A 24,177-nucleotide genomic window follows, 5' to 3' on the forward strand; every position below is an offset into this window, starting at 1 on the left:
GAAATAGCGAGCCCCTTTTAAGTGGGCAAATGGCCCATTTGTCCCACTGTCTATGTGTACTGTATGCAGGTTCCCCTCTTCAGACTAGCGTAGAAAAGCAACATGTTTTGTCTGTTTGGAGTGTGTCCCAATCTGTTAAGTCGATGCCTTCCCTCTGCCCTAGATTTCTGGATATTGGTATTAGAAATGTATGAGGTTTATGTTAGTTATACTAAATAGTAAGTACTATTTTCCTTGTTTTGGGTCTTCTCTCCATGATAGAATATTAGTACTTTACTGTTCTGGAACTATTATGCACTGCAACATGAAAGAGCAGAACTTTTTTCATCATGATTAAAAGCGGTTCTCCAGATTCAATTGTTCACTCTTGTACATCTTAGAAAGTCAGCTAATGCAATGTTCAAAAACTCTACGACCATGCTTGTTTTAAATATTCATTAGTCTTAACAGTTGCCTAAGGTTATTTGAATTAGCAGCATGGATATTCATGAGCTGCAATAATTGCTCATTTGTTTTTCATGTTCAAGCCTTCAATGCACTTCTTCATTACTTCATTCTCATCCATGAATAATAAGGCTCTCAAAGCAAATATGGACTTTTATTAAACACTTTCTTTAATAAGATATTTGTTTTTACTCAAAGCGAATCATAGTGCCCTGACATGTATTATTTTCAGAAAGACATATTGCTCACAACCTGTTGACTAGAGAATACCATTGATGGACATCCATCTTTTTGTCAAATGAAACAACCACAACAACAAAACATTCCACCTGTAGCTAAGAAAGTGATTTATATAAAAAGCCAAACAAGAAGTCACATCTATTCCAGTTGAAGGCAACAGTGGAGGCAGGTCTTATGAGATGTGTCTCAGGCCTGCACAGACTGTATGGTAGAGACTTCATTGCTTACTTAACTTCAAACAGCAGAATTCGTCAATTTTAGCCACAAATGTAATCAGTGTATTCTTGAGGTTATGCTCCTTGAATATGACCATTAATGTTTTTATAATCACATACTGATTTGAATAATATGTTGATTGGCTAATTCTGACCATAAACATTTGATTCACCTTCCATATACTCACTATGAATCTGTAAATAATGGCAGCCAACAATAGGCTTTTTATGTTGCTGCTTTTAAAATGGTGGTGCTGTTTTATCCTGTCTGTCTAAAATGCCAAGTGATGCAAAATACATGTCTTTTAACATATTAAATGAAATAAAATTAAGTCAAGCTCACATAACATTATAACAGTCAGTGAGTCAGACGAAAATGTATTGTGAAAACACAAACAAACAACCACAGACACTTTCAAAACTAACACTTCGTGTAGATCTAAAACTGGCTTTAAAGAAAGCAATGAACTCTCTACCATACAGTCTGTGCAGGCCTGAGACACATCTCATATGACCTGCCTGCACTGTTGTCTTCAACTGGAATAGATGTGACATCTTGTTTCGCTTTCTACAGTGGGGAGAACAACTATTTGATACACTGCTGATTTCGCAGGTTTTCCTACTTACAAAGCAGTGCCTGTAGAGGTCTGTAATTTGTATATAAATCACTTTCTTAGCTACAGGTGGAATGTTTTTGTTGTGGTTGTTTCATTTGACAAAAAGATGGATGTCCATCAATGGTATTCTCTACTGTATAACATCCAGAGTAAAAAAGTGATATTGCATCCAAATGTAAGAATTGCTTACCTGTTTTCTTACCCTGAAAGCAGTCTATAGAGAAGGAGAGACAGTTATCCATGCTTGGGCATGTGATTTGAAACATTCTGAACATTGACTTCCATTGATATTTGCTAAGAAAAAGCTTATGTTAACTATTGGTTACAGTGGCTAGGTAAACACACGAAAAGCGTGGATTGCTAATTCTCCTTGTCTCCTAGACTGCTTTCAGGGTTATGAGTAATTTTGTAATAAGAGTGAACTATCCCTTTAATATGTTATTATTGCATAGGAGCATAGTCAACAGTTTTTTATATTGATTAAGCAAGTATGGCCTTCAACAGTCTGAACATAACATTAGATTTGCATCACAACAGTAATGCCAACTGGACACTATTCATATTCTTTATTAATTTTATTTATTTTGTATTTATTTATTTTCCCCATTTCGCTCCTCAATTTCAAGATATTCAATTGGTAGTTAAGATCTTGTCTAATCGCTGCAACTCCCCAACGCGCTCGGGAGAGGTGACGGTTGGGACAATACTGCCTGGCCCGCCACAAGGAGACGCTAAAGCATGATGAGCCAAGGAAAGCCCCTGGCCTATGGGGCACCCAGTCACAGGCCGGCTGAAGTGATGTCTCAGCAGTATGATGCAGTGCCTTAGACCGCTGCGGCACTCGGAAGCAACCTGGAAACTATTCATATTCTAACAATAACCCACATTGACAGTATCTAGACAACAGGGAGAGTCCTGAATATGGCCAGCCTGTGGTCTAGTAACAGATGCACCCTGCCAAATATGACTATGTAGCGCCACACGTTTAACAAGATTGAACAAATCTTGCTACATGAACTTGCAGATTTGGCTGAGCTTTTTTGGTGGTGGGCTTTTCCCCAAACCAACCTCATTTACGCTTATAACGAGATATCGGCAGGCGTTCAGTTCCCAAATTTAAATGTGCCGGCGTTCTCCTCGGCGACATGCTCGGGCCCCTCCTCAACCCTTATTACCACCTGCCAGGGAATTCCCTCCTCTTTTTCAAAGAGACATTTCTCACTCCCATCTCCCCTCGCAAAAATGAGCCAGACCAGCCAGGCTTGGGGATCTGGGGGCCTGTCAAACATGAAGCCCCCCCACAGTAGCAGACTGGGGGGAGCAGGCAACATTGACAGTGAGGGCTAGCTGTGATAGGGTTTTTAAATGCAGGCATAATGAGCGCTCCATCCAACTTGGAGAAATTATGCATTGTTCAATGTCCCATCCAAACTATGTGTCTGTCTGGCCTTAGACAACAGAGGGCAGGTTTGGGTTTGGATATCACACTTGGCTAAACACCTAACCATCTTATGAAACATTATCCAGCCAGCAAGCACCTTTTGGACCAATAACGGCTATGAGCACACCACTATAAGCTGATATTGGACCCATGTTGATAGCCTATACTCTATTGGCTACTGCCGTCTGAACCTCTAGAAAACCCATCAGCCAAATGAGTGGTGGGCTGCTGACTTTAGCAATGGCAAGCCACTGTATGTTTCTAATCAAGGATAACATATAAAAACCATTCCCTCATGTTATGGGAACTTATCTTGCTAGCAGTTTAACCACATTTATGATATGTCATTATTGTAATTAGCAGTTTGGTGTTAGCTACTAAATGCAAATGCATTGTAGAAAGGCGGGCTTAGATTAAACGTCTCTATATCAATTAAATATTCTGAATAAACATACAGTATCTTAATGTAACATGAATTCCTTTGAACCATCATAAAACATACCACTTCTTTTATATCTAAGTCCAAGCTATATATCATGTAAACAATCACATCAACATAGCTTTTAAATACCTAAATATAACTATTTCTCATCATTGCTTCAAGCCCATTTTTCCATCTACTGCACATGTCATCCTGTGATTTAGCAGCTAATACTTCTGCCTTCAGAGCAGTCAGAATGAACTGAGAGGGAGGAGGCTGTCAAAAATTAGATGAATTCAGAGGAAGACAGAAGAGGATTCTGATGGAGAGAGCAAGGGTATTACTATTATCATGTGTTCCACCAGTGATCAGAGATCTAAGATATTTGTGACATACTTTACTCTCAGTAAAAACAAGATGTGCTATTTTAGACAACTACAACAAAAACTGAACAAGTGGGCTAATATCGGAAAGTTCATTTCTGAAAATGCTCATGGTCATGGTCAGATCTACTGCTCACAATACTGTAATGCCTTAAAGGGATAGCAAAACGACATATGTAGATGTGTACAGTATATATACAGTATGGTGGCTAGTTAAACAAAAGAAAGGGGATTGCAGATCACTCCGTGTCCAAAATAATGCTTTCAGGGTAAGACAACAAACATTAAGAGAATGTAATTTCTCTGAACAATCCCTTTAACCGTTTGCTGTGTGATTGGGGACCATGAGATGCATGATGGAAAAGAGGATCCCTAAGCAGAAAGAAGTTTACTGAGCTTTAGCCTTAGGCTAAATGTTATATTAAAACAAGTAACATCATCCCCGGAGATGAGCAATATCTATTGCTCCAGCTGAGCTTGTATTTGTAAGGGAGTTTACATACAGCGTAAGATAGTTATCATTTCTGATATGAAATGTATCCTTAAGGCATTGTTGTTAAATTAAAAAAACTACAGCTACAATGGAAGAAAACAATTGACACAAAATTAGGTTCAGGATCATATTATGATCAGTGTATCCCTTACATCGAATACTAGGGGTACCTTTATTTTTTCACATTTCCCAACTTTGCAAAAACCTATCATTCTGCCTTATTTATAGGGTACGTTCCTAAAACACAAATACTGTGCAGTGCCTATGACAGAAATATGAATTGAATCTGTCTATTATGCTTTTATTGGCATGAAATTAAGGTTCATGGACATCATAGGAAAAACGTCAAATGCAACATCCTGTCTTAATGGAATGAAATTGAAAATAACCTCATCTTCAATTCTTTTAAGATATTTCAGCTTACTTTTCTATGCCTCAGCCTGAGAAATAAGCTCCTCTTGTCCCCAAAGATAATAAATGAATTGAATTTTTTTCCCTTATCGGTCATCTATTTTTCCAACGTAAGCTATTACTTGCTCAGGTTGCTAGGCAACAGGAAATATTAATAGTCACTATTATTAGCCAGGCTCCAGTAGAGTAGTACTAAAATGAGGAAGTGGAAAACATGAATGTGTTACATAAATCGTTGGACCTTTCACGGTGTGTGCAAGTCTCTGTTTGCAGTGATTTATGGCAATGACGGTTCATTTATGAGAAAAGGGGGTGTGAAATAAGAAAATGGAACATTACCCTGAAGGACTATTTGAAAATAAATAATTGCAAAGGTGAATCGAAAGCTGTTTAAAAACCAGGACTGTCTTTCTTACGGAAATGTTATTTGCCTATTACACCTAGAAGAAAAGGTAGCTGCTTTCTCCCATACATGTTTGTGCTCGTAAGGCATGAACATGAACACGCCCAAATGCACGCACACACACACCTCCGTCACCAGCCTCACACCAATTGTATCAATTAAAGCTGTATTTGCTATGAAAAGTAGTAGCCAGATAATTTTCTGAACACCGCCAAATGTATAACGAAATAAATAAACACATAAATACTCTTGCACATTATGTACTACATTACTGTACATCTCCATGGCACCAGCTATATTCATCTCACTAGTATGTTCAACACAGTGACTTAATAACCTTTTCACACATTCCAAAAAATGGGAGTGATCATTCTACAGTGGTCCCTGCAGCGTACGCTCAAACCCATGTGATTAGAACGCTTATTTAGAACGTCCAGCTTCGATTGATGCAACAGTCAGCATTTGAGCATCCCACACTGTTTTTTCACAGAAACATTTTGCACAAACACAGTCCTTACCATGTTATGTCCTGAATGTGACCAGTTTATTTTTGGATGTGTGAGGAACAACGCTGGAGACGAGAAGCAAGTACAGGGAGTGAACATTTAATGAAACACAGACAGGAACAGAATACAGACAGCGTCTGGACAGGGGGAAACAAAATGACAATAATGCTGACACGGGGAACAAACTGAGGAGCAGACAGATGTAGAGGGTCGATCATCAAAGTAAAGGAGTCCAGGTGAATCCAATGAGCACTGATGTGCATAATGAATGGTGACAAGTGTGCGTAATGAAGGGCAGCCTGGCACCCTTGAGCTCCAGAGAAGGGAGGCAGGAGCAGGCGTGACAGGATGCAATGTTCAGACATTCACAGAAGTAGCGACAACATACACTATCATCCAAACCGGAAAATGTAGGCTACAATAGTCCTAGGGTCATATTTAGGTAACTCCCTGCTGTCAGAAACCACAATATGAATTGGCTAATAGCAATTACTATTTATAATTCATTACATCACAGGTGAGCTCAGCATTGATCGAAATAATTGAGTAAAACACTTCCTAGAAATCGAAAGTAATCCGAGAATGCTAGTTTGTGCGTTCTGCATATGTTTTTTCGCGTCAACCAAAGAGGATACGAGGAGTTTGGTCTGTTTACAGTATGCATGTTGAAGGGGGCGTTTCGTCTACAATGATTCACTTCCCTTCATTCACCTCTGGACGTTTAACCTTCACCTCATTATAACATCTTTTGTCTGACAGACAATTACGTCACAACCAGAATATATTGTGTAATGTCAACAAACATGGTACCACACATTGTTGGCAAATAGCTTAGCATAAGCTCATTATAATCAGTAGAACATTAAAAAAATATATTTTACACACATCATAAGTGTCCATTATAACCTATGCAATAATCAGATTGCATTATTTGTCACCAGTACTTGAAAACGTGAATAAAACTGTCAATACACTATGCTCCATACATAGAGTACCAGTCAAAAGTTTGGACACACCTACTCATTCAAGGGTGAAAATAACACATATGGAATCATGTAGTAACCAAAAAAGTGTTAGTCAAATCAAAATATATTTTAGATTTTAGATTCTTCAAAGTAGCTACCCTTTGCCTTGATGACAGCTTTGCACACTCTTGATATTCTCTCAACCAGCTTCACTTGGAATGCTTTTTCAACAGTCTTGAAGGAGTTCCCACATATGCTGAGCACTTGTTGGCTGCTTTTCCTTCACTCTGCGGTCCAACTCATCCCAAATCATCTCAATTGGGTTGAGGTTGGGTGATTGTGGAGGCCAGGTGATCTGATGAGGCGCTTCATCACTCTCCTTCTAGGTCAAATAGCCTTTACACATCCTGGAGGTGTGTTGGGTCATTGTCGTGTTGAAAAACAAATGATAGTCCCACTAAGCACATTCCAGGTGACAACCTCATGAAGCAGGTTGAGAGAATGCCAAGAGTGTGCAAAGCTGTCATCAAGGCAAAGGGTGGCTACTTTGAAGAATCTAAAATATAAAATACATTTTGATTTGTTTCACACTTTTTTGGTTACTACATGATTCCATATGTGTTATTTTATAGTTTTGATGTCTTCACTATTATTCTACAATGTAGAAAATAGTTTTTTTTTATAAAGAAAAACCCTGGAATGAGTAGGTGTGTCCAAACATTTGACTGGTACTGTACATACATACATACATACTGTATGTTACAGTGGAAATGACAACACGATATACAGAAAATAAGGCACTTACTTTGATATGAATGCACACACGTCCAAAGTTATTATTTGTAAGGAAAACAACAAGGAAGGTAATGCGAGCACCAGCCAGAAAATATGCCAATTTGTGCAAGACTGTGCTAATGTCTGCATACTTGATCTGCGGAAACATTGATGGAAGTGCTTGAGCTCTCCTCGAAGAGAGAAGTTTGTCCGTCTCAGTAAAGCCTCAAACATAAATTGTTTGCAACACTGAAATTGGATACTTCTATGTGAATTAATTAGGAGGCGGAACACACCTCAATTCAAAATGTTAAATAAATAAAACTTGTTTGAAAATAATTTGAAACATAGCCTATAGATAATTAGCAGGCAGCGCGTGTTAAGTGTCCTATTGCATAACAATCACATTTTGGAACAGTGAGTTCCTTCTGACATCTCGTGCATAAAACAAGTCAAGCTGGGGTGACCATCAGAGATATTTGGAACTCACATGTGAAAAGGTTAAGCCCAAGTCTGACTTTAAATGGCACACTCTCTGCCACACACATAAAATGTACTTTGATTCCCGAAATCACACAAGACCTGATTAACCAAGGATAAATGCCACGGATACTCACATTAAAGCATGAATATTTATGACCCAGAAGTTATATTTGTGTCAGATGAAAGTATATAACGCTGAATTATTCACACGCGGGCCATTTATAATTCATCTCGTTCGATTCTATGATTAAAGGACTTGAATGTGTACGCCAGGGGTGTTTGCTCAGTGTGAACCATGTTTAACACATGAAATAGTCGCTTACTGGGGTTGGAATGGACGTCCTCTGCATCATTTTGAAAGATAAAAGTAGCTGACAAGGGAGAACCCTTCTCTTCTCCTCCAAGACCCCCTTTTTTGTTTTACCAATCAGAGAGCAGATGAGATGTGTACAGTACAGCTCCTTGCTCTCTTTCTGTGCTCACTTTCATGGAGTCAAATATTTTTGAGTGTGGTGACGGAATAGATATGACGGAGTCTGTCACAAAAAGAAGAATGTATAAAAGCATATAAAAGCATAAATGGTGCATGTGTCTGCTGGGATCTCCTTAGCTTTTGTTCCACACTCCTGCTAATTAAAACAAGTGTATATCCCTGTTCTAAGACAATAACATGTCCCTTATAAAGCCACGCTGAAAATAACAAAAACATGGAATTGAATCCTAGGAGAAGTACTGTAACTGGTGAATCTTACCGAGTGCATATTATGCCCTGAGAGAAGATGGCTATCCTGGCCCAGCATATTGGACATCATGAGGGCAGCAGGCAGCTCTGGGTAGGAATAGGGGTTGAGCAGGCCATTGTGGGGCAGTGAGTGGAAGGTGTAGCCCGACTCGGGGTCCATGAGGTGAAGCAGAGAGGGGTCAGCGTGGTTGGGGGGTGTGATGGGGGGGATCTCGTAGTCTTCATCCCCTCCTCCTCCGCTGTTGTTTCCTCGGCCTTGACTGGAGTAGTTCTGAGAATGGGGACAAGATGACAGGACAGGTTTCAAGTTCAAGATTCACATTTTTTCGTTTATTTACCATTTGTGACAAACACATTGGAAATCTTGCTCACTAAAGATAAAAAGGAGTGAGATGGCAAGTGTGTAGACCCTAGGAGTTGAGATATTGAAATCAAACACATCAGCAAATGCCATCAGACATGAAGCCACAAATTATGGTCATCTATTAGAAGGAGATTAAACTATAATTAATTAACCTGAAAAGCAAACTGCATATGCTTAACTATGTAGCAAAACAGTAATATAGTGATAATCACCAACACTGATGTGCTCAATCAGCTTTTAAAATCAATCCTATAGCGTGTTGTAATGCAGAATGTAACACTCTCGCTGCCTTGGATGCCTCCGTGTCAGTCCAGAAAGCAAGATAATGTGCAAAGAAAGAAATGTGTTTGTGATGAAGAAACTCATTTCTGTTAAAGGTTAATGGCTTATTAATGAAGAACCCAAACAAAGCTTTACTCATAGAAGACTAGCAACACCGGTTGGGGTCTATTCCTTTTAACTCATTGAATTTAAATAGAAAATGCTCACAACATTCCTCAATGTTATGATTCACATTGGGATTTCAATCAAATTCCTGAACTGAATTGGGTTGAGATGGAATTGACCAAATCCCCCTGACATAGTCTCTATGTTATGAGCTGTATCTAAGGTCAATAAATTACCTCTTCTCTCCAGACATCACAACAAGGTGAAATACTTTCTTATGATTCTGCAAATGCAAATCAGGTGGTACAGGAAGAAGCCTCACTGTGGTATCTCCAAGGGCTAGCTTGACATAATATTGTGCTGAGAAATATGGTTTTGCACTCTCAAAAGCACACAGAGGGTATTCACCAGGGAATGAAAAGCAATTTTGTCAGAGGCAATCTGATGCTGACTCCCTTTATAATGACTGGGGAAAATTAATCATCACAAGTAATATTCCAGTGTCAGCCATTCAAGAGCTTTTTAATAGAATTTGTATGATTCATGTCTCACGGTACACATCAAGCAGTCCGTTCTGCAACATTTCAGAAATCAATTCAATATCATCTTCGTGTAGGCTGTCATCTCGCCTGTCAGAGCAGCCATTTATCTTGCAAACAAATACTTTTAGCAAACAAATGGCAAGAAATACTGAGGAAAATCAGGCATGCTCCATCCGGCTATGTTGGTGCATGGAACCAAGATAAAACTCCTTTATAATAGAACATTGTAAGTAAGGAAAAAGAGACATAAACCTACATTAGGCTGAAATGTTTTCGTTTTCCTTTCAATGGGAAATTGAGTTCAAAATACTGTTTTTCTTTATGTTTTCATAATAACATACACTTTACATGAAGATTATCTTGGTGCGGATGTTCTTAGTGCAGATGTTCGCTACTATTGCTATATCCAACGTCAGGGAGAGCTTGTTTTCGCATATAACAGGTTACTATTAACCTACATTTATTTTCTACTTAGTCCATTGGAATTGCACTTCTCATAAAACTTTCAAGGACAGCTGTAGTTATGTCTAATAAGTGAGATAAATATTGTACGTTCTTGTACTATATATCTTAGGATTTCTTGACAAGAGACAAATATGTAACTTGGCAAGCATTTTCAAGGATGTCATTTGGGCAGACCATACCCTCAAATAACTGTCTTCAGAACACCCTATACATTTTTGGGGTCTCTATTCAGTTCTATTGGCCTCCGATTGTGTCTTCCAGTAGGCCTGGTTGGTATTGGAGGAATAATGTATGATTTGTCAAAGCTTACGGTATATTTATTAAGACATTTTATGACCATTTTCTACTTTCCTCATAGCCTACAGCCTCAATGAGATATTTGTGTCACGGATATTGGCTATTGTGTTGGTAAAACATTATGAAAAATTAAGAAAATTATTCTTACATGGATTCACCACTTTCAAATGCTCAACAAAACTAAGCTTTCCATGCATTTCATCTAGCTTTGATCCGAACAACATCATGTATTTCAGACAATTCCTTCTCCAAGATAAAATGTAACTAATGTAGGATGCATGTTCGAAGATTTGAATGCTGCATGAGGCGATGTTACAATCAGGCCTTCCATTGTTTTAACAAGTCCTTTCATGTCCTTGGGGATAAAATCTGGAACAAGGACATAGCAAGTTTAATATTTTCAAACGCAGATAAATAATTCATACATCTGCTGTCTTTCAGGTCATGTGGATAAAACAAAAGGGTCAAAACTAAATGTCAAATGTTGATTCAGCCTTTACTCCACCACCTTAGCCCTCCCATTAAAGGTGAAATTTAAGCAAATCTTTCCTATTTATGGAAAGAAAATGCTTGTAAAGCTCCGAGGGCACTACATTATCTCCCTCCTTTCTACAATTCCATTGTACATGTCGGCTGTCCACATGAGATAATCTAACGCTAGTGGTTATATGGATTAATGTCCATGTTGAATACTATCGGATAAACACACTAACGATAGTATTTGACAGCATACATTTACAGTAAACGTTCTGATTTGATATATTTGAATACTGTATTCCATTTGCTTAATCAAACACCTTCTATCTTTACTAAAAATAGCATCTATTGAAAGCAGGTCCAGTAGCCATATGCCATGTCGAGAAAACAACAGATCGGCCTTGTTCTGGCGATGTGCAGCAGCTTGTGATGCACAAACAGAGATGTCAGCCATCTCTAGATAAGAGATAGATATAGGAAGAAGACACTTGGGTTAGGATAGGTTACTCAAACACAACACGACATTCTAGTAGTGCCAAATGCCAAGAAGAGCCTCTTGAGCATAGGGAGGACAAATAAGACACCCATCAACTAATGGCGAGGACAAATGGCTGAAGGGTATTTCAGAATGATCGTCAAATAGATGAAGGACAGTGTGTTGAAGCACTTGACCTAGCCACCATGCTCTGAAATGACAAGAAACTCCATTGGGGTGATGCATCAGCAGAACTAGCCAGTGTAATACAATAGATGGCGATGAATAGCCCTCGATTGAAAAAGAGCAGAAGATAGATTTCAGAGCTGGCTGACTGACAGCCAGGTAGAACTGGGATAAGTGGATTGAAAAAGGGCGGTTTTCTCCGTCCAATCCCGTCAGGACAGGTGGGCTTGGGGGTTATGGGGACTGAGCTATCCTCTATCCTGCTCCCCCCACTGGCAATTCCCTCAAATATCACATCAAAATAGATCTAATTTAGTTGGGTAAAAGACCCCCACACCACACTCCATTACAGCTGTGTGTGGCCTATTTGAGTTGAGCTTGAAATCAGACCAAAAACACCCCAAAAATTAAATGTGAGGAAGCTGAAAAAGAAGCACACCATTAACTCTTTGTTAGTTCAGTTACAAATCTGGACATATTTGTGGGGTTAGTATTGTGGTGCACCACACTTCCCTATTTCATCCAATCATTATTGCTGAAATCACATAAATAAATAAAAGATGTCAGCCTGTAGTCACTCATCCCCCCAAGGGAATGTGGAAGCCCCGGTAATCACATATGGCACAATAGCCTAGCCATAATCCCCCTTTATTTTTATTTTTGTGATGTCATTCTCTTTAAGCCATGGCAAACGGAGGGAGGGGGAGGAGGGGGGAGGGAGGAGAGAAAAACAAATGGTGTGGATCCCTCATTGTTCTCTCTCTATGCCCTCATTCCAGTCAGGGTAATAAGAGAACATTGTGATTTACTGTCACTGAACCGCGAGGAGTGCATCAGAGAGAATCCACTGCGGCAGGGCCATTAAAATAGATTTAACTTCCCACAGTATTAGACCAGATGTCTACACTTCTATTATATTTCAATCAGGCATGACCTTGGTCTCCATATGATGAGAAAGATCACTGGGGAGGAGAGAGAGAGAGGGGGAGAGAGAGAGAGAGAGAGAGAGAGAGAGAGAGAGAGAGAGAGAAAATAAATCCATGGAAAACCAATAGAAATATCAAACTACTTAGTCCTCTCTAAATCCCTCTGCAGCAGCAGCAGTAGTGCATATAAAGCGGAGCCCAAAATAGATCCATGGTTTCAAGTTCTCTTAAAAGAGCGTATGAATCATTCAGTGTACTCTCACTGCTGATAAGTTCTGTTTTGGGGTGGTTTTAAGGTTTCAGCATTATGTACATTAAGTTGAGGAGGACCAAGTGGCTCACAGCCAAAAGAGGACCTTCTCTGAATAATCTTCATGCACTGTTCTCCAGACCTGGGTTCAAAATGTACTATTTTAAATAGTTACTTTAGCCTGCCTGGATTTCCTGATATTTTGCAACTGAGCTATTGGTTCCTTTGTGCTCGGTAAGCTCAATCAAGCCCAGCAAAAATGTTTTAAAAAGTATTTCTTAACCAAGGTCTACTGTACTCATGGCTATTTTGTGGTAGGCCGTTATTGTAAATACGAATTTGTTCTTAATTTACTTGTCTAAATAGATAAAGGTAAAAAAAAATATTTAAAAAATGTATATATTGGGATAGTCTCGTATCAGTCATGTTGTTTAGTCTAGTAGAACCTGAAATATGAAGAGACATCGTGGATAAAACTGGAATAGACGTAATGGAGACCCTAGGCTTTTTTATTCTTGTATTTCTTCTCTTTCAGAAGCTGATGATAATTGGATTTATTGGCTGACAGACTCACCAAGATAGGATGTCCATAACAAATCCTCTCAGCATGGGTGTGGGCATCCTATTCCCTCAATGTTGTTTCAATGTTGTTTCAATGTCGAAGAAAAATGTTTCACTGAGAAACACCGTTAGAATGTAAACAGTTCATTTTCAACCAATATAACTAGATGAATAGGGTTTAATCTCAAAACTGAAGAAGGCACTGCGTGCCAAAACGTTGGTTAGATTTACCCATTCAAATGTTGGGAGCATGCAGTGCATTCAGAAAGGATTGAGACCCCTTGACTTTTTACACATTTTGTTACGTTACAGCCTTATTCTAAAATGGATGAAATTATTTCCCCCCCAATCAATCTACACACAATACCCCATAATGACAAAGTACAATAAATGTTTTTAGAAATGTTTTACATAAGTATTCAGACCTTTTACTCAGTAAAAGTACTGAGTAAAAGGTCTGAATACTGAATACCTTTCACAGCAATTAATAGCCTCGAGTCTTCTTGGGTATGACGCTACAAGCTTGGGACATGTGTATTTGGGGAGTTTTTCTCATTCTTCTCTGCAAATCCTCTCAAGCTCTGTCAGGTTGGATGGGGAGCGTTGCTGCACAGCTATTTTCAGGTATCTCCAGAGATGTTCGATGAAGTTCAAGTCCAGGCTCTGGCTGGGCCACTCAAGGACATTCAGAGACTTGTCCTGAAGCCCCTCCTGCATTGTCTTGGTTGTGTGCTTAGGGTCGTTGTCCTGTTGCTGCCACCACGCTTTACCGTAGGGATGGCGCCAGGTTTACATTAGATGTGATGCTTGGCATTCAGGCCAATAGTTCAATCTTGGTTTCATCAGCAGAGAATCTTGTTTCTCATGGTCTGTGAGTCCTTTAGGTGCCTTTTGGCAAACTCCAAGCGGGTTGTCATGTACCTTTTAGTGAGGAGTGGCTTCTGTCTGGCCACTCTACCATAAAGGCCTGATTGGTGGAGTGATGCAGAGATGGCTGTCCTTCTGGAAGGTTCTCCCATCTCCACAGAGGAACTCTGGAGCTCTGTCAGAGTGACCATTGTGTTCTTGGTCACCTCCCTGACCAAGGCCCTTCTTCCCTAATTGATCAGTTTGGCCAGGCAGCCAGCTCTAGGAAGAGTCTTGGTGGTTCCAAACTTCATCAGTCTTAAATAGAAGGAGGCCACTGTGTACCTAGGGACCTTCAATGCTGCAGAAATGTTTTGGTACCCTTCCCCAGATCTGTGCCCCGACACAATCCTGTCTCAGAGCTCTACGGACAATTCTTCGACCACATGGCTTGGTTTTTGCTCTGACATGCACTGTCAACTGTGGGACCTTATATAGACAGAGATGTGCCTTTCCAATCAATTTAATTTACCACAGGTGGACTCCAATCAAGTTGTAGAAACATCTCAAGGATGATCAATGGAAACAGGATGCACCTCAGCTCAATTTTGAGTCATAGCCAACTGACTACTTATGTAAATAAGGTATTTCTGTTTTTTACTTGTAATAAATTAGCAAACATTTCGAAAAACCTGTTTTCGCTTTGTCAATATGGGGTATTTGTGTGTAGATTAATAAGGAAAAAATCCCTTTAAGCCGTTTTAGAATAAGGCTGTAACGTAACAAAATGTGGAAAAAGGGAAGGGGTCTGAATCATTTCCGAATGCACTGTACACAAAGTGTTCAATTTTCTTTCTCAACTATATCACATTTTTCTAGTTGGGCTTGAGAAAGAGATGTGCATCATGCTTTCCATGTACATGATTAGTAATCTACTCTGGCAACTTTTCGCATGACCAAAAAGGAAGAATGATGAGAAGAGAACTACCCACTGAAAATGGAAGGGGAGTGTGTGTGTGTCTGCACGTGTGCATGTCTGTGTGTACGTATCCCTGCGCACATGTGTTTCTGTCTGTTGTACTCAGAGTATAATGGTACACCATTAAGTCATTTTGCCATCGCCCACATGTGTTGAGTGTGGTACCAGTGTGTTATGAGGTGTCTTTGCTCTCTGATATATTTTTTTAAATATTATTGTAGTGAAATGGCAGAGAGCAGGCCTCGAACCCTCAACCTTCTAGCCGAAGTCCAGTGCGCTATCGACTGTGCCCCAAAAGCATGCTCGAGCGGCAGAGTCGATATCCGCGCTTACAAACTCATAATATATATATATATATCTTTTTTTTAAAGTTATTCAAGTATAAATTACCCGTTACCGTAGATTGCCATAGCTGACCTGTTAATTACCAAAATGACTGAAGATTATAGTAACTTTGGTAAATTACTGGTAGCTTTGCAACCCTAGACTTGACCACTCTTATTGTATGGGTCTACCTGGAGTGTAATGTGTGTGTGTTAGTATGAGAGAGAGAGAGAGAGAGAGAGAGAGAGAGAGAGAGAGAGAGAGAGAGAGAGAGAGAGAGAGAGAGAGAGAGAGAGAGAGAGAGAGAGAGAGAGAGAGAGAGAGAGAGAGAGAGAGAGAGAGAGAGACTTTAACCAACAGGTGAAGTTTCTATTCTAATCTAGACCATCAGCAACTGCTCCCCTGTGGTTGTGACTAAATCAATAGAGGCCCACGTTGTCTCCTCAACAACAGAAGAACCAAAGGCAGAAACACAAAGAAGCTAAAACTATCTAGTTCTTGAAGACCCTGAGTTTATTTCTACAGCAAGGCAGGGTCGGAACAAAAGTTTTTAAAAAGACGAGGTAACAGAGAGAAAAGTATTTCTCTCCTTCTTTCTCTCCTTCTGCCTCTGGCTCTGCACACCAGACCTGGGTACCAATACTATTTTAAATCATTTCAAATACTCATCTCTAAGTACTCTAAAGTATATGCTAAAGCAAATGCTCAAAATATTTGAATGATTTCAAATATTATTTGAACCCAGGTCTGCTCTCTGTACAGTGACTGATAACAACATAGGGAGGAAGTTGTAAATCCCATCAGTTTACAACTCTATTGTAAATTAAACCCCAGTGGGATAAGGACTGTAAAAACAGAGAGGAGGGCGATGGCCACATAAACACACACCGGCTCCAGTCTGTAATGAACCAAACATATCACCCTCACTGCTGATTGACAGACCAATCCCAATCAAAGCATTTCCTGTCCGTCAAATTGGCCTGATCCCCAATCAGCCTGGTTATTTTGGGCACTGCTAGACACTCAATGCGCTGAGCTTGAAAGAGGAGACTACATTACCCACAATCCCACAAGATAATTTCCTTCCAGTCACACTTGCCTGATGCCCAATCAGCCTGATTATTCGGGGCACCGCCGGACTCATAACGTGCTGAATGGACGCAGGCTAGATAAAGACTTGAATGGGACACTACACTACTATACTACCCATGATGCCACACAGAATATGGTGGCCATGTTTGTTGATGTTAACACACGATGCATACTAAATATACTTTACATGTATGTATAGCAATGAACATTCATGCACTCGGAGATGAGTGCTTGTGAACAATGTGCATTCAATGACAGATTGAAAACATCAAATGATAGATTTTATGCTTTGTGGTAAGGAATATATAAATCAGCATAATTGAACGAGCTTATAAAACTCTTATAAAGCATATATTTCAGATAAATCCCAGATTCAAATGAAACGCGGGACACAAATCAATGTCCATAGGGTGAATTAATTGATATTATCAGTTATATTGGTATGCAGTTGGTATGCAGTCAACACAGATCAAGAATTTCAGCTGGTAAACAAACAAAAAATGTCCCTTCCGTGTACTGTTACAACAAACAAATGAATACCTTTTGGAAGAAGCCACTGAGTGACTAGACCTGTTTCCTAGCTTAGAATCAATGAAAGCTGTTTCTATTTAGTGTTTTTCTCTTGAAAGGGCCTGAGATTACATATGTAATGTAATCTCCTGACTATGTGCTGAAGTGTGCTAGCTAGATTACATATGTAATGTAATCTCCTGACTATGTGCTGAAGTGTGCTAGCTAGACACAAGAAGCTCTGGACACTCAAAGGTAACTCTATAATATACTTTTTTTTAAATTCCACAGACATACAATATTGATGGGCCGGTGGGACATCAAAAGTATATTGGCATATGTGCAATTGAAGTTATACATTTTGCAACCCACAAATGTCATGTTACAACAAAAAAAACATGACATCATCCCCAAGACATCACCTAGAGATTGCACCTAGAGATCTAATCAACAACAAAGGGGGTGGTGGGGGAGTCTTCCTGGGTCTTCCTGGGGCATGCATACAGTGCCTTCAGGAAGTATTCACACCACCTTACTTTTTCCAGATTTTGATGTACTACAAGGTGGGATTTAAATTGATTTAATTGTAATTGTTTTCCCCAACGATCTACACAAAATACAATGTAATGTCAAAGTGGAAGAACCATTATAGCATTTGTAAAAAAATATATATAGAAAAATAACACTAAAGATCTTGATTAAATAAATATTCAACCCACTCAGTCAATACATGTTAGAATCGCCTTTGGCCACAAATACAGCTGAGAGTTTTCCTGGGTAAATCTCTAAGAGCTTTGCACACCTGGATTGTACAATATTTGCACATCATTTTGTTTAATTCTTCTTCAAGGTCTATCAAGTTGGTTGTTGATCATTGCTAGACAGCCATTTTCAAGTCTTGCGATTTAAATCAAAACTTTAACGAGGCCACTCAGGAATATTCAATGTCGTCTTGGTAAGTGACTCAAGTGTATATTTGGCCTTGTGTTTTAGGTTATTGTTCTGCTGAAAGGTGAATTTGTCCCCCAGTGTCTGCTGGAAAGCAGACTGCACCAGATTTTCTTTTAGGATTTTGCCTGTGCTTTGCTCTATTCAGTTTCTTTTTATCCTAAAAAAAACTCCCTAGTCCTTATCGATGACTAGCATACCCAGAACATGATGCAGCCACCACCATGCTTGAAAATATGAAGAGTGCTGCTCAGTTATGTGTTGTGTTGGATTTGCCCCAAACACAACACTTTGTATTCAGGACATGAAGTTAATTTCTTTGCCACATTTTTTGTAGTTTTACTTTAGTGCCCTATTGCAAACAGGATGCATGTTCTGCAATATTTGTATTCTGTACAGGCTTCGTTATTTAGGTAAGTATTACGGAGTAAAATTTTTTGTTGATCCTCAGTTTTCTCCTATCACAGCCATTAAACTCTGTAAATGTGTTAAAGTCACCATTGGCCACATGGTGAAATCCCTGAGCGGTTTCCTTCCTTTCCGGCAACTGAGTTAAGAAGGACACCTGTATCTTTGTAGTGACTAGGTGTATTTATACACCATCCAAAGTGTAATTAATAACTTCACCATGCTCAAATGGATATTCAATGTTTGCTTTTTTTTTTACCAATCTACCTATACTTCTTTGCGAGGCACTGGAAAAACTCTCTGGTCTCTGTGGATGAATCTGTTTTCGTAATTCACTGCTCTACTGAGGGACCTTACAGATAATTGTATGTTTGGGGTACAAAGATGAGGTAGTCATTAATAAATCATGTGAAACACTATTATTGCATACAGAGTAAGCCCATGCAACATATTATGTGACTTGTTAAGCACATTTTAGCTCTTAACTTATTTAGACTTACCATAACTAAGTGGTTGAATGCTTGTTGACTCAAGACTTTTCAGCTTTAAATTTTTCATTAATTTGTAAAAATGTCTAAAAACATAATTCCACTCTGACATTATGGGGCATTGTTTGTAGGCCAGTGACACAAAATGTTATCCATTTTAAATGCAGGCGGTAACACAACAAAATATGAAAAATTCAAGAGGTGTGAATACATTCTGAAGGCACTGTACATCTATACATCTACATTATATTAAAACAAAACACAGAAAAACAATTGGGTGGTATACCACTGCTAAATTCATATAGGAGAAACACTGACATCAATGGCTATTCACCATCAATGGCTGTTTCCTGAAGTCCACAATCATCTCCTTCGTTTTGTTGACGTTGAGTGCGAGGTTAATTTCCTGACACCACACTCCGAGGGCCCTCACCTCCTCCCTGTAGGACGTCTCGTCGTTGTTGGTAATCAAGCCTACCACTGTTGTGTCGTCCTCAAACTTGATGATTGAGTTGGAGGCGTGCGTGGCCACGCAGTCGTGGGTGAACATGAGACGGAGTCTACAACCCACACAAGTGGCTCAGGTAGTGCAGCTCATCCAGGATGGCACATCAATGCGAGCTGTGGCAAGAAGGTTTGCTGTGTCTGTCAGTGTAGTGTCCAGAGCATGGAGGTGCTACCAGGAGACAGGCCAGTACATCAGGAGACATGGAGGAGGCCGTAGGAGGGCAACAACCCAGCAGCAGGACCGCTACCTCCGCCTTTGTGCAAGGAGGAGCAGGAGGAGCACTACCAAAGCCCTGCAAAATGACCTCCAGCAGGCCACAAATGTGCATGTGTCTGTTCAAACGGTCAGAAACAGACTCCATGAGGGTGGTATGAGGGCCCGACATCCACAAGTGGGGGTTGTGCTTACAGCCCAACACCGTGCAGGATGTTTTTCATTTGCCAGAGAACACCAAGATTGGCAAAATCGCCACTGGCGCCCTGTGCTCTTCACAGATGAAAGCAGGTTCACACTGAGCACATGTGACAGACGTGACAGTCTGGAGACGCCATGGAGAACGTTCTGCTGCATGACCGGTTTGGCGGTGGGTCAGTCATGGTGTGGGGTGGCATTCCTTTGGGGGGCCACACAGCCCTCCATGTGCTCGCCAGAGGTAGCCTGACTGCCATTAGGTACCGAGATGAGATCCTCAGACCCCTTGTGAGACCATATGCTGGTGCGGTTGGCCCTGGGTTCCTCCTAATGCAAGAGAATGCTAGACCTCATGTGGCTGGAGTGTGTCAGCAGTTCCTGCAAGAGGAAGGCATAGATGCTATGGACCGGCCCACCCGTTCCCCAGACCTGAATCCAATTGAGCACATCTGGGACATCATGTCTCGCTCCATCCACCAACGCCACATTGCACCACAGACTGTCCTTACATCAAAGTTGGATCAGCCTGTAGTGTGGTTTTCCACTTTAATTTTGGGTGTGACTCCAAATCCAGACCTCCATGGGTTGATAAATTTGATTTCCATTGATAATTTTTGTGTGATTTTGTTGTCAGCACATTCAACTATGTAAAGAAAAAAGTATTTAATAAGAATATTTCATTCATTCAGATCTAGGATGTGTTATTTTGAGAGAAAAAATCCAACCAGGAAGTGGGAAATCTGAGGTTGGTCGTTTTCCAACTCATTCCCTTTTATTTTATTTTTATTTTACCTTTATTTAACTAGGCAAGTCAGTTAAGAACAAATTCTTATTTTCAATGACGGCCTATGACCTGCCTGTTCAGGGGCAGAACGACAGATTTGTACCTTGTCAGCTTGGGGATTTGAACTTGCAACCTTCCGGTTACTAGTGCAACGCTCTAAACACTAGGCTACCCCTATTGAAGATACAGTGAGATATTGGTCATGTTGCACTTCCTAAGGCTTCCACTAGATGTCAACAGTCTTTAGACCTTGTTTGATTTTTCTACTGTAAAGGAGGGGCTCATAAGGGCTCTTTGAGTTAGTGGTCTGGCAGAGTGCCACAAGCTCGTGACGCTCGTTCACGTGAGAGTTAGCTCACGTTCAATTGCTTTTTTACAGACAAAGGAATTCTCTGGTTGGAACATTATTGAAGATTTATGTTAAAAACATCCTAAAGATTGATTCTATACATCATTTGATATGTTTCTACGGACTGTAACGAAACCTTTTGACATTTCGTCTGCCCCTAGTGAACGCGCTTCGTGAAAACGCGCTAACAAAAGTAGCTATTGGGACATAAATGATGGGCATTATCGAATAAAACAAACATTTATTGTGGAACTGGGATTCCTGGGAGTGAATTCTGATGAAGATCATCACAGGTAAGTTAATATTTATAATGTTATTTCTGACTTCTGTTGACTGCACAATATGGCGGATATCTTTTTGGCTTGTTTGGTCTCTGAGCGCCGTACTCAGATTATTGCATGTTTTCCTTTTTCCGTAAAGCTTATTTGAAATCTGACACAGCGGTTGAATTAAGGAGAAGTCTATCTAAAGTTCAATGCATAACACTTATAATAAATGTTGATGAAAATACGAGTATTTCTGTAAATTTATGTGGCTCTCTGCAAAATCACTGCATGTTTTTGGAACTACTGAACATAACGTGTCAATGCATACTGAGATTTTTTGATAGAAATATGAATTTTATCAAACAAAACATACATGTATTGTGTAACATGAAGTCCTATGAGTGTCATCTGATGAAGATGTTCAAAGGTTAGTGATTCATTTTATCTCTATTTCTGATTTTTGTGGAAAAATGGCTGTGTTTTTCTGTGACTTGGCTCTGACCTAACATAATCGTTTGTGGTGCTTTCGCCGTAAAGTCTATTTGAAATCGGACACTGTGGTGGGTTTAACAAGAAGTGTATCTTTAAAATGGTGTGAAATACTTCTATGTTTGAGGAATTTTAATTATGGGATTTCTGTTTTGAATTTTGCGCCCTGCACTTTCACTGGCTGTTGTCATATTGACCCCGTTAGCGGGATCTCAGCCCTAAGAAGTTTTTAAGTTCAAAGAGATGTCAGTTGAGACCTTTGATCACTTAAAGTAGGTGTTGATTGACATATCACCAGTCTGATGGACAACAGTGCTTGACAGTTTTCCCAATTAAAGCAACCAATGTGTGTCCAGTGATGTCGTCAGAGAAGCCAACACGGTAGAACTTGTAATTCTGCAATGAGCCATGAGCAGCCAATAAACTGCTAAATCTATCGCTCGACCCCTCATTATATGGAGTCAATCCAGACATCAAAGACAATACAATCTTATTAGGAAAGGTTTAGGGGGGTCTCTACTCAGCCTTTTGTCTTCTGAACTTTGCACTCATGCTCCCTCTTTCTCTCTCCCTCTTCCTCTCCCTGCCTCCCTCCCTCCCCCTTCTCTCTCTCCCCCCCTTCTCTCTCTCCCTCCCTCTCTGTTGGCAAGTGCTAATTGATGAGGAGTTGTAACCTTGTCATGTTTTGTTAAAGCATCAAGGTTTGCCGCTGTATCAACAACTCTTCCCATGTGTTCCAGCTCTAGCTGTGAGTATTCTGCTCCCCTCCCCCCAGTCTACTGGAGTGAGTGTTGGGTCAGCTCCTATCTTAGCTACACTCCTAAGCTCCCAACAGGCTAGTTAGACAGAAATCTAACAACACCTTATAACACCTTTTAATACTGTAAAACCTCAATACAACAAGTCTGGAGGAAGTTTGTGCATGGCCTATGCTCTCAATGGAACGAAAGGGTTTGAGACAAGTAAGTCAGTGAAAACTGTTTTGGTAAAAACAAATCCACACCTTACCTTGCCTGGACTAGGTAACACAGCTATTGGTTTTGGGAACTCCATAATAACTAGTCAATAATTAAGCATGGGAAGTTACTCTCCATGTTAGGAATAGAGAAAACTACAACATGTGGATGGCCAGGAGGGTGATAGCTCTGAAGCAACATTGTTCAATTGTTTTTGCTTTTCATACTTTGCTATTAGACATTTAAACGCTTCAGTTTAGCTGATGCAGCCGCCACAGATAGAATGGCATTTGACCATAAGGTAGAACCTGTTTTTTCAAACTTCGGTATTAGTTGGTGATCCGGCCTACTCACCTGGCTTGGTGACCGAAACTCCTGGTTATTGTCATTCATGTACATGTTGTCACCATCAAACTGTAAACAGAAATAGAAAGAAAACAAATATTATGTGAATAAGAGTTCTAAACACAGAGAGCGAAAGAGAGAGAAAGAGAAAGAAAGAGCGAGAGAAGTAGTGATGTCTTCACGGGTGGCCTGAAGCATGAGTCTAATTACTTTGTCACATTCTCTAAACCTCGTTGTGGCAGTGTCGGTAATTACAGTTCATCAGTGGGCGGTAATTAGGCTAGTTGAGCCAAGTGACGAGCGATGGGCTTTCCCCCGTGGGGTCGAGAATACCCTATGTGTATACTGTGTGTGTGCTCATGTGTGTGTGTGCATGTGTGTGTGCGCATGTGTGTGTATGAGTACTTGGCTGTTGAAGGGAAGGGATGCCATGTCTCTCACATGGGGTATAAGCAATGAGGAGTATGCTAAGAGAAGAGAACACTTGATGCTGACCCTAATGCTAAACACTAATAAATGAAGGGGAATGCCTTTACTGTGGTTTTAGCATGGCTGTGCTCCAATCAGATTGCGTGGCTGAACTGTTTTATGACATGGCCCTGACACTAGACAAACTACAGTGCTATGCTGTTTTAGCTACATTGCTATGGTTAGCGTGACTTACAGATGGGCCACAATTTAGGAAAGATTCCTACTCAGACATAGGCCCCTTTGAGGACTCAGGGGCCATATCAAGTGTCCCAGTACTGATTTAAGACCAGTTTGTCTTTTAGATCACAATTAAAAAGGTTACTGGTGGGACCTGATCCTAGATCAGCAATCCTACTCTGAAATGCTTTATGAATCAGGCCCAGATTTGAAGCAACACAGAAATTCATGAGGAGTACCACTTTTCAGTTGGAATCTTCTTGCCTGATAGTCATCTAACACCTTAAAATGCATTTCTTAAGAATGAGAAAAGTTCACAAAGCCTAAACTGAAGATACTACAAGAGAATTTCATGAAG

General features: G+C 40.1%; 1 protein-coding gene across 2 annotated transcripts in view; it reads right to left on the reverse strand.

Annotated features, from left to right (window-relative positions):
• Positions 1-24,177, reverse strand: part of LOC112221611 (TOX high mobility group box family member 2) — a 115,691-nt gene that overhangs the window by 29,324 nt on the left and 62,190 nt on the right. For both annotated transcript variants that reach the window (XM_024383786.2, XM_024383785.2), the window contains exons 3-4: positions 23,181-23,240; positions 8,549-8,809 (exon numbers count right to left, since the gene is read on the reverse strand). In XM_024383786.2, coding sequence (XP_024239554.1) covers positions 8,549-8,809; positions 23,181-23,240 — 321 coding nt within the window. The remainder of the gene's footprint in view (positions 1-8,548; positions 8,810-23,180; positions 23,241-24,177) is intronic.

This window comes from Oncorhynchus tshawytscha, linkage group LG22, assembly GCF_018296145.1.
Source record: "Oncorhynchus tshawytscha isolate Ot180627B linkage group LG22, Otsh_v2.0, whole genome shotgun sequence".
NCBI lineage: Eukaryota > Metazoa > Chordata > Actinopteri > Salmoniformes > Salmonidae > Oncorhynchus > Oncorhynchus tshawytscha.